Source organism: Pelophylax lessonae (assembly GCF_965119305.1).
Source record: "Pelophylax lessonae genome assembly, chromosome: 9".
Lineage (NCBI taxonomy): Eukaryota > Metazoa > Chordata > Amphibia > Anura > Ranidae > Pelophylax > Pelophylax lessonae.
The window spans coordinates 43,628,420-43,642,220 of NC_138776.1; the positions used below are offsets into that span (position 1 = coordinate 43,628,420).

The 13,801-nt window shown below is 47.7% G+C and overlaps 1 protein-coding gene across 1 annotated transcript in view; it reads right to left on the reverse strand.

Moving 5' to 3' along the window:
• Positions 1-13,801, reverse strand: part of XPNPEP1 (X-prolyl aminopeptidase 1) — a 92,065-nt gene that overhangs the window by 41,624 nt on the left and 36,640 nt on the right. The window contains exons 9-12 of the mRNA XM_082269294.1: positions 9,654-9,864; positions 9,457-9,546; positions 6,278-6,328; positions 6,131-6,189 (exon numbers count right to left, since the gene is read on the reverse strand). Of these exons, the coding sequence (XP_082125420.1) occupies positions 6,131-6,189; positions 6,278-6,328; positions 9,457-9,546; positions 9,654-9,864 (411 nt within the window). The remainder of the gene's footprint in view (positions 1-6,130; positions 6,190-6,277; positions 6,329-9,456; positions 9,547-9,653; positions 9,865-13,801) is intronic.

A 13,801-nucleotide genomic window follows, 5' to 3' on the forward strand; every position in this document is an offset into this window, starting at 1 on the left:
ATCACCGATTTAGAGGACAAACCTCTATCCTTCAGCACCTGGCGTTTAACAGCCAAGCCACCAAAGCCAGCGACTGTAAAGCAAGGTGGAAGATTGGACCTTGGGACAGCAGATCCTCCCTGAGAGGAAGTCCCCAAGGAGCATTGGTGACCAGCCGTACCAGATCGGCGTACCAAGACCGGCGAGGCCAGACTGAAGCCACTAGAATGACTGGAATCCTTTCTGCCTCAATCCTGCACAGGAGTCATGGCAGAAGTGCTAGAGAACTGGAACGAATCAGCAGCCCACCTAAGAATGCCAGCTACTTACCGAGCCGCCAGGACACTTCTTGTGCCCCCTTGGTGGTTGACATAGACATGCCCGTGGCCTTGTCTGAATGAATTCGTACCGGACACCACTGAAGATAAATTGTGCTGATGCACATATATATCCCCTAGTTTGCCACAGATCATTTAGACCCAGGATTTGAGAGACTACACATGTATACTACTATAACACTTGATGAAGTCATTCAAGGTAACCACATTTTTAATATTTTGTTGTATACTTTTTATTCTTGGATATACTGCACCTACTTACTACTTGGTTATTCTGACTGATTCTCTTGGAGTATTTCCTATCGCTACCTATATTTTATTTATTTTGTAATTTTTTTTTTTTTTCTTTTTATTTCTTTTGGGCTGTGGAGAGTTCTTTTTTGGTCCACTACTTCTACACATGCCATTTTTCCCATACTTTTGTTATTTCAGACTCTTAGTAGTTTTTTTGCTTTTTCACAGCAACACAGCCACAACCCACATTTTTTCATTACTCTGCACTTCGTTTTTATGGTGATATGTGTGGTGCGTTGTGCGGGACTGCGGGGATGACCACCACAGCTCCCGGGGGAGGCGTATGCGATGCTCTGCGCCAACAGAGCCGCACTTTGTTAGTTAATGACAGCCATCTTGTAAGTAACCATAGGATTGGATAACCCTTTCCTCCCTCCTTATTTTCATATATGCGATTTTAGTCGATCAATAGTTACAATTATACTTTTTTTACATTTATACTTTTTTTACAGAGTTTTTTGGCATCCGCTCCTGAAGAGTGGTATTTAGCCATGAAACTCGTAGAGCTACAAGGATGTCATCAATTTTTTCTACTATACAGAAATTAATCGCTACTCAATCAATTTTAAACAGTTACTTACCTATTGAACTTTTATTGCAATTCTGTGTGATTCAACACATGATCTATATTAGGTCCATGACTGCTGCAGTAAGTTTTTGATTCAACATTCATTACCATGGTGCACCCTGCAGACCGCCCACAGTATGGCAATAATGTAGCAACTCTGGACTGTGTGGCCAATACGAAGTGCCTGTGTGTCTATTGATGTTGTACAGTAATAAAATGTTTTTATCACCCATGTCTCCCAGCGTTCTGGTCTCCACCTCATTCAAAGTCCCAAACCTTTCCTTTATCCATGTAACCAGGGATGGGGGCACTATTATCGGTGCTCCATTTAAAGTCCCAACTTCTGCCTTTTCGAAGATGAATTGTCCAGACAAGTCTGATCACTCGGAGTTCCAGTACAATAATCGGCAGTCTGGGCTCTGCACATCTGTGCTGAGAACGCTTCCCCACCCGGACAGGCTGGCATCCGTGGCGACAACCGTCCAGTACAGGGGGAGAAGGATTTTCCAAATTGAAGCGCCGGAGAAAGAAGACACCTCTAGAGACTGTGGAGCCTTGTCCCATTTCACCAGAATCTCTTTTGCAGAGATCTTGTTTGGAACTCTGCAAACAGGCCCCCTCAAAGGTGATTATCATCAGGCCCAGCAGCCGCATGCAAGCCCGGAGGGATGACCGTCTGCTGAACAACAGAAGCTGAATTGCCTCCTGCAATGTCTGGAGTTCTTCCGGAGGAAGAAACACTCTGGCTGAGGCCAGAGTCAGACCCAGATAGTCCAGTATTTTGAGGACAGAACCAAAGCAGACTTCTGAAGGTTCAGAATCCAACCAAACTCCCTCAGAGTTCGCAGAGTAATCTCCAGATGTCCATCAGAGGAGTCGAGTCTCCGCTCGCAGAAGATGATCGCCCAGGTACCCCAGTACTGCGATCCCCCACTGATGCAAACAATGCCAGCACCGGGGACAACAGTTTTGTGATGACCCGACCAGCAGAGGCGAGACCAAAGGTCAAAGCCACAACCTGACACTGCTCCTCGCCCAAGGCAAAATGGAGGAATCGTTGGTGACCGGCACATATTAGAATGTGCGGGTAGGCGTCCTTGATGCCGATAGAGACGAGAAGATAAACCCCTGATAAAGGGACGCCACTACTGTGCAAATGGACTTCATGCGGAACTTCTGTACCCGCACAAAGCAGTTTAGCGCCATGGAGATCCAGATTGGACGTACCTTGCCTTGCTTCCTGGGAACTATAAAGAAGTTTGAGTAAAAACCCCTGAAAAATTTCCGAAGCCGGGACTGGAACAATCACCCCTTAAAGTAACAAGTCTTGCACTGCACCAAAGAGACCCTGTAAGCGATCTGGGGACGTGCAGGTTGGAAGGAAGGAACCTTTTCGGAGGAGAAGGTAGAACTCAACCTTGTAGCCTGGCCAAATAACTTCCAGGACCCACTTGTCTTTACTATGGAGGTTCATGGATCCGGAAACCAGCAAAGACGTAACCCCACCACACATACAGGTGAGGGTTCCCCTGCATGCGGATGCAGCCTTGTCCGCAGGAAGAGCCCGCTCGTGGCTTGCCAGACGAGGTCCTTTTGGAACCTCAGGTGGAGGCCCTGACTTTTGATCCCTTGTCTTAAGACCCTGAGGGATGAAAAAACCTCTCATGAGCCAAGGAGAGTGGCCCATGTCTACGACAGGGCTCCTTGCCCTTGGTAGCCGGCGGAAGAAGAGTACTTTTCCCCCCTGTGAGCCCCTTAACAATGTCTTCCAACGAAGCTCCAAACAGGCGATCCCCTACAAGGGAAAGATCAGATAATGCTTTCTAGAAGTCTGGTCCGCAGACCTGCATTTCAGCCAGATAATACGCCAAAAGACCACCGCTGATACAGACAGCCTAAAAATCAAAGGAGCCACATCAAAGAAGCATCGCAGATAAACTGTAGCCCCTGGATCAACGAATCCGCCAGCACCGCAAGACAGGGGAAAGCGGTTTCCCCTCCAGGTCCCCGCGTTTAAAAAAGTTTAGCCCACTCGGTCAGCGTTTGCGAGACCAGGGCAATAGTAAATATTGGCCTAAGTGCCAAACCAGCCACAGCGAACATATGGCCGGCCGGAGCCTCCGCCCTCCTATCAGCTGGATCTGTAAAGACCGGGGACTCCTCAACCAGAATGAAGTCTGCTACATGTAGGACTGTCCACCTTTTAAGCAGTTAACCCTCATAAGGATAGCGCAAGGCAAAAACGCTTAGGAACCACAGCGTTTTGGACAACCCCACTGTTTTGTGAATGTTGTCAAAGTAAGCGGAAAGGGGAACACCCACGCCGCTTTGGAGGGCCTGCGAGTGCCAAAAGGGATTGGCGCCTCCGACACAGTATCAGCTGCAACCTCGATTTTTTAAAATTTCACGCACTGACACAAACAGTGCATCCACCAGCGCCTTTTCATGCTCGGCTAAAGGAGCAGGGTGACTCGCGTCCACGGCGGCCAAAACAATTTCAGGATCTGATGCAAGAATCATTGAAGGGCCGTCGACTGCGATCCTGCAAACAGGAATGCCAACTGAGGGCCCACCAATGGACCACCTATTGGACCCCGCAAAAAGGGGACAAGTGTGTCGCCCTCCGAGCCCCTCCATAGAGGCCCGCATAATAGGAAATAGCCCCCTTAAGATGGGGCCACCCGCCGTGACGCAGATGCGCAGGCAGGGTACCCTGATGGTCCCGCAGAACTAAAAAGGGGCAGGTGTCCCACACAATAATGGTGGCAAGGCTGTCAACAAAAAATTAACCACCCCCACAGCGCCACCCCTTCCTAGGGATGCACCAAGCTGACCGCATGGCCTAGAAGGCCGCAAGCCGCGGTCTAAATGTTCGTGGAGGCTCAGCCGCAAATGCACAGATCCCAGTCTGGCAGATGCCCAAAGGAAGAGTGGGGGCTTCAGCCAAAGTCACTGGGGCCACCCCCCAACAGAGGCGCCCGAATCGGCCGCATGGCCTAGTAGGCCGAGAGCTGCGGCCTAAATTTTTTAGGGCACCCAGCCGCCTGGACTCAAGCCCCAACGAAGCCGACCCCCCTGGGGCAGCAGAGGGGAAGCCAGATGCCCAAACGGGAGGCAGTGGCAGCCACCCTCACAGGGGCTACTCCACATAGTTTCCAACCAGTAGGCTGGAAAGCCGTGGCCTAAATTTTTGGCCGCATGAGGCGCGGACCCGCAGATGCTAAACTAGTCGCTCCCCCAAAGTGGGGGGGCAAAAGACCCACAGTGAACACTGAAGGTTTAGAGGGGCTGGGGGGGGGGGTTCCACCGTCATAGGGAGGGGCCCACGTCCACACCAAAACCATCCAGGAGTGGAGGGGGACAGCTACTTACCATACCAGGAACAGAGTGGGCACCACTCCGGACAGACCACCGTTCCATTGGAATGTGGGTGTCAGCCAGGAGGAACGCTGCAACTCAGGCCGAGGCCAGGTCCTATGCGCCCTCACAAAACGTTTGACTTGCAGGCCAGCCCCCATCCAGTGGGGCTATGTCACGGCCGACCAAGCGTGGAGCTGAGGCCTGCGCACGCTCGCAGGCGAGACTGAGAGGACCCTCTGGATCTAGATAATCCAGTTTGTCGCCCAGTCCGGCAATTGATTGTAGATTCTCACAGGAACAAAATAACAAAGATAGGAAAAAAAATTTATTTAAAAAATAATCGCCAGGACCAGAGATCCCAGCAAGGAACTAGGTCCTTACTTCATTTACGGCCACCCTTCTGTGGAGTTGGCTTTCTTCTGACACTGCTTGTAACAAAACTGGGTGCCTATAGCTGAGAGTGGGTGTATACCCCCTGGGACTGTCCATAGGTGTAGTCAAGCTTTTTCCTGCCTAGTGTCTAACTCCTGTAGGCGGCAGTATAACCCAATGGTTAAGAAGAATCAGGAGCTGTGTCCGTCAATGAATGAAAGAAATCTAATTTCTTCCGAAATTTAGGCCAATATGTATTCTGCTACATATGTTGGTAAAAAAAATCCTAATAAGCCTATACCGATTACGCAAACACTATAACGTCTACAAACTATGGTATATATTTATGGAATTTTTATTTTATTTTTTTATACTAATAATGGCTGAGATCAGCGACTTATAGCAGGACTGCGATATTGTGGTGGACAATCGGATACCAGTGACACTAATACAATGTTCAATGCTAAAAATATGCCTTCCTCCCTTTCAGAATGGAGATCCACCTTGTTTACACCATTCTCTGCGTTTTACCGACGACAGGTGGGTGTCGGCGGACATCCAGTGCCTGGAACCTGCAGATCAGATCTTCTGCTGTCATAAATCACACCCCCCATGTATATACGTGATCCTGCGCAGGAGGGTCATCCCGTAGCAGTAGATCTGATATTGAGCAGTCCAGAACTGGTTAAAATAAGTAAAAATAATATACCTTCCTGTTTACTTACTACTAGCAGCATAAGAATTAAAAATAGTTCATGCTGATTTAGAAAGTGAAATTCCACTTTAACCCAATAAATCAACTTATTTAAACCTGTGGGGGGGGGGTGCTTTATTCTTCCACAATTAGATTTAAAAAAAAAAAAAAATTATTTATTTAAAGTGTTTGTAACACTTTTCTCAATTAGGCAAGAATGAGGTCAAGCTCTGGATCTCACGCATGTGCAAGACATGCTGCAGGACTTCAGGACACAACAAAGACTACACAAGTAAGAGGTCTCGGGGTGTCTGCACATGTGCAGGAACCCCTCCCCCCACGAGCATGTGTAGATGTGCCGCAGGTCTCTTCTAGGTCCCAAAGGCCAGACAGAGACCTTGAACAAATGCATAGATCTTTAAAAATGGTGGTGCTGGAGGGGGGAGGTGGGCCAAATTACAGGGGACTGAAGTTCTTTCAAGAAGAAATGTAGTTGAAATTATTGGGAGAATTTTGGGTTTTTACCTTCGGAATTCTTCTGCTTTATCAGAAGCTCCTATCTCTGTAATACTGTCACTGTGGATCTGTAACAGAAAACAGACATCGTCAATAACACAATGATTTCTAATAGAGGAGGGAGGACAATCACATCACCAGTATTAGTATTTTTACCTCTTTCTCCAGCCAACAGAACAGCTCACAGAGGGCCACGGCGTCCTTAATCTAAACAAAGATGACATGTGAAATCCTAATGACACAAACTAGGTGACAATACCAACGATATATGTACAAGAATTACTTTACAGAAATGGACACATTTTTTTTGCTCTCTCTGACTCTAAAGGGACTCTATCTATGTTCCTTCAACACAAAGTAGAACAATGCTCTAAATTAAGATATTTTATTTATTTTATATTTGATTAACTTACTACAAATCATATAATTAAAATGATGTCAAGGGGCTCCAAACTGTAGTCTGCTACTAGATTTTATCTGGTCCACAGCTGATGTGCACAGTCTTCACTCTGATGGGGGCCCTACTGTAAGGGGGAACTCTGCTGTTGATTCTGACATAAGAGGGGTCTCTTCTTTGGACTCTGATGGAGGGGCTCTGCAGTAGGGGGGTATTATGTGGCAGACCCTGACGTAAAGGCAGACCCTGATGACGGACCCCGACGTAAAGGCAGACCCTGATGACGGACCCCGACGTAAAGGCAGACCCTGATGACGGACCCCGACGTAAAGGCAGACCCTGATGACAGACCTCGACGTAAAAGGCAGACCCTGATGACAGACCTCGACGTAAAGTCAGACCCCGATGTAAAGTCAGACCCCGATGACAGACCCCGGCGTAATGTCAGACCCTGATGACAGACCCCGACGTAAAGTCAGACCCTGAGGATGGACCCCGACGTAAAGTCAGACCCTAAGGATGGACCCCAACGTAAAGTCAGACCCTGAGGATGGACCCCGACGTAAAGGCAGACCCTGATGACGGACCCTGACGTAAAGGCAGACCCTGATGATGGACCCAGACGTAAAGGCATACCCCGATGACAGACCCTGACATAAAGGCTGACCCTGATGACAGACCCCAACGTAAAGGCAGACCCTGATGACGGACCCCGACGTAAAGGCAGACCCTGATGACGGACCCCAACGTAAAGGCAGACCCTGATGACGGACCCCGATGTAAAGGCAGACCCTGATGAAGGACCCCGATGTAAAGGCAGACCCTGATGACGGACCCCGATGTAAAGGCAGACCCTGATGACAGACCCCGACGTAAAGGCAGACCCTAATGACGGACCCCGACATAAAGGCAGACCCTGATGATGGACCCCGACGATGGACCCCGACAAAGGCTGACCCTGATGACAGACCTCGACGTAAAGGCAGACCCTGAAGACAGACCTCGACGTAAAGGCAGACCCTGAAGACAGACCTCGACGTAAAGTCAGACCCCGATGTAAAGTCAGACCCCGATGACAGACCCCGATGACAGACCCCGGCGTAATGTCAGACCCTGATGACAGACCCCGACGTAAAGTCAGACCCTGAGGATGGACCCCGACGAAAAGTCAGACCCTAAGGATGGACCCCAACGTAAAGTCAGACCCTGAGGATGGACCCCGACGTAAAGGCAGACCCTGATGACGGACCCCGACGTAAAGGCAGACCCTGATGACGGACCCCGATGTAAAGGCAGACCCTGATGACGGACCCTGACGTAAAGGCAGACCCTGATGATGGACCCAGACGTAAAGGCAGACCCTGATGACGGATCCAGACGTAAAGGCATACCCTGATGACAGACCCCGACGTAAAGGCAGACCCCGATGACAGACCCCGACGTAAAGTCAGACCCTGAGGATGGACCCCGACGTAAAGGCATACCCTGATGACAGACCCCGACGTAAAGGCAGACCCTGAGGATGGCCCCCGACGTAAAGGCAGACCCTGAGGATGGCCCCCGACCTAAAGGCAGACCCTGAGGATGGACCCCGACCTAAAGGCAGACCCTGAGGATGGACCCCGACGTAAAGGCAGACCCTGAGGATGGACCCCGACATAAAGGCAGACCCTGATGACGGACCCCAACATAAAGGCAGACCCTGATGACGGACCCGACTATGGACCCTGACATAAAGGCTGACCCTGATGACAGACCCCGACGTAAAGGCAGACCCTGATGACGGACCCCGACGTAAAGGCAGACCCTGATGACGGACCCCGACGTAAAGGCAGACCCTGATGACGGACCCCGACGTAAAGGCAGACCCTGATGACGGACCCCGACGTAAAGGCAGACCCTGATGACGGACCCCGATGTAAAGGCAGACCCTGATGACGGACCCCGATGTAAAGGCAGACCCTGATGACAGACCCCGATGTAAAGGCAGACCCTGATGACAGACCCCGACGTAAAGGCAGACCCTAATGACGGACCCCGACATAAAGGCAGACCCTGATGATGGACCCCGACGATGGACCCCGACAAAGGCTGACCCTGATGACAGACCCCGACGTAAAGGCAGACCCTGATGACGGACCCCGACGTAAAGGCAGACCCTGATAGTGAACCCTGACATAAGGGACGCAGACAGAACTTCATTCTTTCAATCAACACTGACTATTTTTATTCGTTAGGAAGGTTGATATTTGTTTTAAACCTTTTTTTTTTTTTTTTTTTTACAATTCTTTAATTACTTTCTGGTGTCTATGCAAATGTAGTCCTACATCCCAGCAGTCTCCAGGAGGGGTTTTCTCAGCTAAGCACACCCTTCAGCATGCATGCCATAGCTAAGGGCAGATGGATTCAAGGAAGTAAATGCTACATGAATTATCCGCCCTTACTCAATATGGACATGACCAGAAATGCCAGGAGGGTGTTTTTCAAAGTGCTTTATCAGCAAAATAAAGCATGGAGACATAGATGGATGTGTCAAAACAGCAGCTTTGGCTTATAGTGCAGTGTAGTTTTGCTTTAAAGGGCACTCTGATTAGAAATGTGCAGCAGACTGAATTTATTATTCTTTGAGCTCTATTAAAATGGTTCTAAATGCTTCAGGTGTTTTTTTTTTTTTTTTTTTTTTTTTATCTTAATGCATTGCATGCAAGAGTATCAGCTCTCCCCCAGAACCAAAATCTGCTGCAGCTCTGCATAGAAATCAATCAGCTTCCATGTTTTTTTGTCAAAGCTTAATTGAAGAAGCTGCAGTTAGAAGCCGATTGGCTACCATGCACAGCTGCACCAGATTTTGCACTCTCCAGTATAATACCTCATCGTATGTCAAGGTGCAAGATTTGGACAGTTCCTGGTACTTATTCATTCATCAAAAAAGACTTACATGGGCTCTCCGCATTCCTTCAATCTCTGCAGAGTTTTTCACAGCCTTTGCCAGACATATCGGCGTGTACTGCGACAGGTATCTTTGAGTCTGAGTATTTCAAACACATGAAACAAATAAAGAATTAGTATTAAATAGAGAAGTTATAGACAGGGACAGTTGGACATACATATGCCCTTGCAGAATATAGCATGTACCTTGGGAATAGCTTCAGATAGTGCGTAGCTTGCCTTGTCACTAATCCACACCTTCTCCTTGTGAGAGAGCCCAGCGCAGATTCCCTGCAGAGCGCTCAGTATGGACCCATATGGCTCCAGCTGGATCCTGAACCCAGCGGCTGGAGAGGAGTCCAGCTGTAAGTGCGCCCGGACAGCTGGGTCAGCCAGACGCTCACCGTCAATGAAAAGCCTGTAAAAAAAACAAAGAGGGCACAACATGGAACATGATCAGGCATTGATGGAAGATTGGTCAAAGCTCAACGTACCTAAACACAAATAAATGCAATTACGGAAGAAAAAAATGTATCTGATAGTGTACACTGTTTGAGGAACAATTCTGGCCAGAAATACAGAGGAAAAAGATTTAGGGGTTCTTTTTTTCAGATGATTGCAAAATGAGCAAACAGCATGAACATGCTGGAGTGCATCACTAGAGGGATCCTCTTTATAGATCTTTACTTATCACTAGAGGGAACATCAACAGGACAAAGGAGGTCTAAATTCCTGTATATAGATCTTTAGTTATCACTAGAGAATTCACCAGCAGGAGGAATGCGGTCTTAATTCCAATATATAGATCTTTTATACCACTAGAGGGATCACCAGCAGGACAAAGGAGGTCCTAAATCCCCTATATAGATCTTTAGTTATCACTAGAGGGATCACTATCTGGAGGAAGGAGGTCATGATTCCTCTATATACAGTGCCTTGCGAAAGTATTCGGCCCACTTGAACTTTGCGACCTTTTGCCACATTTCAGGCTTCAAACATAAAGATATAAAACTGTCATTTTTTTGTGAAGAATCAACAAGTGGGACACAATCATGAAGTGGAACAAAATTTATTGGATATTTCAAACTTTGTTAACAAATAAAAAACTGAAAAATTGGGCGTGCAAAATTATTCAGCCCCTTTACTTTCAGTGAAGCAAACTCTCTCCAGAAGTTCAGTGAGGATCTCTGAATGATCCAATGTTGACCTAAATGACTAATGATGATAAATAGAATCCACCTGTGTGTAATCAAGTCTCCGTATAAATGCACCTGCACTGTGATAGTCTCAGAGGTCCTTTTAAAGCGCAGAGAGCATCATGAAGAACAAGGAACACACCAGGCAGGTACGAGATACTGTTGTGGAGAAGTTTAAAGACGGATTTGGATACAAAAAGATTTCCCAAGCTTTAAACATCCCAAGGAGCACTGTGCAAGCGATAATATTGAAATGGAAGGAGTATCAGACCACTGCAAATCTCCAAAGACCTGGCCGTCCCTCTAAACTTTCAGCTCATACAAGGAGAAGACTGATCAGAGATGCAGCCAAGAGGCCCATGATCACTCTGGATGAACTGCAGAGATCTACAGCTGAGGTGGGAGACTCTGTCCATAGGACAACAATCAGTCGTATACTGCACAAATCTGGCCTTTATGGAAGAGTGGCAAGAAGAAAGCCATTTCTTAAAGATATCCATAAAAAGTGTCGTTTAAAGTTTGCCACAAGCCACCTGGGAGACACACCAAACATGTGGAAGAAGGTGCTCTGGTCAGATGAAACCAAAATCAAAACTTTTTGGCAACAATGCAAAACATTATGTTTGGCGTAAAAGCAACACAGCTCATCACCCTGAACACACCATCCCCACTGTCAAACATGGTGATGGCAGCATCATGGTTTGGGCCTGCTTTTCTTCAGCAGGGACAGGGAAGATGGTTAAAATTGATGGGAAGATGGAAGGAGCCAAATACAGGACCATTCTGGAAGAAAACCTGATGGAGTCTGAAAAAGACCTGAGACTGGGACAGAGATTTGTCTTCCAACAAGACAATGATCCAAAACATAAAGCAAAATCTACAATGGAATGGTTCACAAATAAAACATATCCAGGTGTTAGAATGGCCAAATCAAAGTCCAGACCTGAATCCAAATCGAGAATCCGTGGAAAACCCGGTGCCTTACTAAACTCCGGAACTGCCCATAAGAACTTGACCAGTGCTTGGTGAGCTTCGCTTGCCGATCCATGCGTTTGTCTCTTGTTATATTGAAGCGCCCCCGGTGCTGTTTTAAGATGTCCCTGTGTCTATGTCTGGAACTGTGGACTGCTATCTTGCCCCGTTGGCAAGCTTCTTTTTTCCCTTTCTTTTTCCTTTTTTTGTGGATACACTGTCTGTTACGGAATACACGGACTTCCCATGACCTACACGAACTAACTTGGCCTACCGGTCCCTGGCTGCCTGGGGACTGTGCTCCTTCCCCTCTATTGATGATGACTTTCCTACCTGATGGCTAGTGTCCCTATGGTATCGTGGAATTTCAGGGGGCTTGGTGATCCCCTGAAGAGGGCCATGGTGTCCACGGTGTTGCGTAGATACTTTCCAGCTATCGTGGGACTGCAGGAGACCCATCTCACGCCTGATACAGATTGTTGTGTGAAATATGCCTGGGCTCAGCGCATTTATCATTCTACCCATACCTCGTACTCCAGGGGGGTGTGTGTCTTGATACACAAGTCCCTGGACTACCATGAGTTGTCTGCCCTGTGTGATCCGGAGGGTAGATTCGTATTTTTGCATTGTATGATGTATTTGAGAATCCGTGGAAAGAACTGAAAACTGCTGTTCACAAACGCTCTCCATCCAACCTCACTGAGCTCGAGCTGTTTTGCAAGGAGGAACAGGCAAAAATTTCAGTCTCTCGATGTGCAAAACTGATAGAGACATACCCCAAGCGACTTACAGCTGTAATCGCAGCAAAAGGTGGCGCTACAAAGTATTAACTTAAGGGGGCTGAATAATTTTGCAAGCCCAATTTTCCAGTTTTTTATTTGTTAAAAAAGTTTGAAATATCCAATAAATTTCGTTCCACTTCATGATTGTGTCCCACTTGTTGTTGATTCTTTACAAAAAATTACAGTTTTATATCTTTATGTTTGAAGCCTGAAATGTGGCAAAAGGTCGCAAAGTTCAAGGGGAAGGGGGGGGGGGGGCGAATACTTTCGCAAGGCACTGTACATCTTTATATCTCTATGGGGATCACCAATAGGAGGAAGGAGGTCCTGATTCTGCTATATAGATCTTCATTTATCACTAGGATAGAGGGATCACCAGCAGGAGTGAGGAGATCCTGATTCCTCTTTAGAGATCTTTATATTACTAGAGAGATCACCAGCAGAACAAAGGAGGTCCCGATTCCCCTATACAGATCTTTAGTTATTACTAGAGGGATCACTATCAGGAAGGAGGAGGTCCTGATTGCTCTCTATAGATCTTTAAATCTCTATGGGGATCACCAGCAGGAGGAAGTAGGTCCTGATTCCTCTACGTATATACATCCTTAATTATCACTAGAAGGATCACCAGCAGGAGAAAGGAGGTCCTGATTTTTCTATAAGGATCTTTTGTTATCCTTAGAGGGGTCACCATCAGGAAGAGGAAGGTTCTGTTTCCTCTATATACATCTTTATAGCTCGTCTAGGAGGATCTCCAGCAAGGGGAAGAAGGTCCTGATTCCTCTATATAGATCTTTATACAACTAAAGGGGTCACCAGCAGGAGGAAGGAGGTCAAGATTCCTCTATGAAGACCTTTAGGTAGACTTCATTTACAATACTGTGTCCAGTTCTGGAGACCTCACTCACTTAAAGCGGAGTTCCAGCCATTTACTCACCTGTCCAACGGTCCAGCGATGCGGCCGCCGGAAGCCTCGATCCTCTCCCTCGGCGCCGGCATCACTGCTGTGGGCACCCGGCTGTTACAGTTTGCGGCTTCACAGCCGGGTACCCACTGCGCATGCGCGAGTCACGCTGCGCGCCGTGATTGGCCGGCAATCTTCTGGGACCTCTGACGTGTCCCAGAAGATTGCAGGGAGGGAGGGGGAGAGGAGAACTTCCGCTCAGGGCGCCGCGGCGCTCCGAGCGGAAGTGGGAGCGGGTACCTGTCAAAACTAGGTAAAAAAACCCCCCCAAAAAAATGACATGCCAAATGTGGCATGTCGGGGGGTCAGGACTCCCTAAAGCGGAAGTTCCACTTTTGGGTGGAACTCCGCTTTAAGATATGGAGAAGATTAAAATTAGTCCAGAGAAGAGAAAAAATGGTGAAAAGTCTGAAGGATAAAACATATCAGGAGAGACTGGGG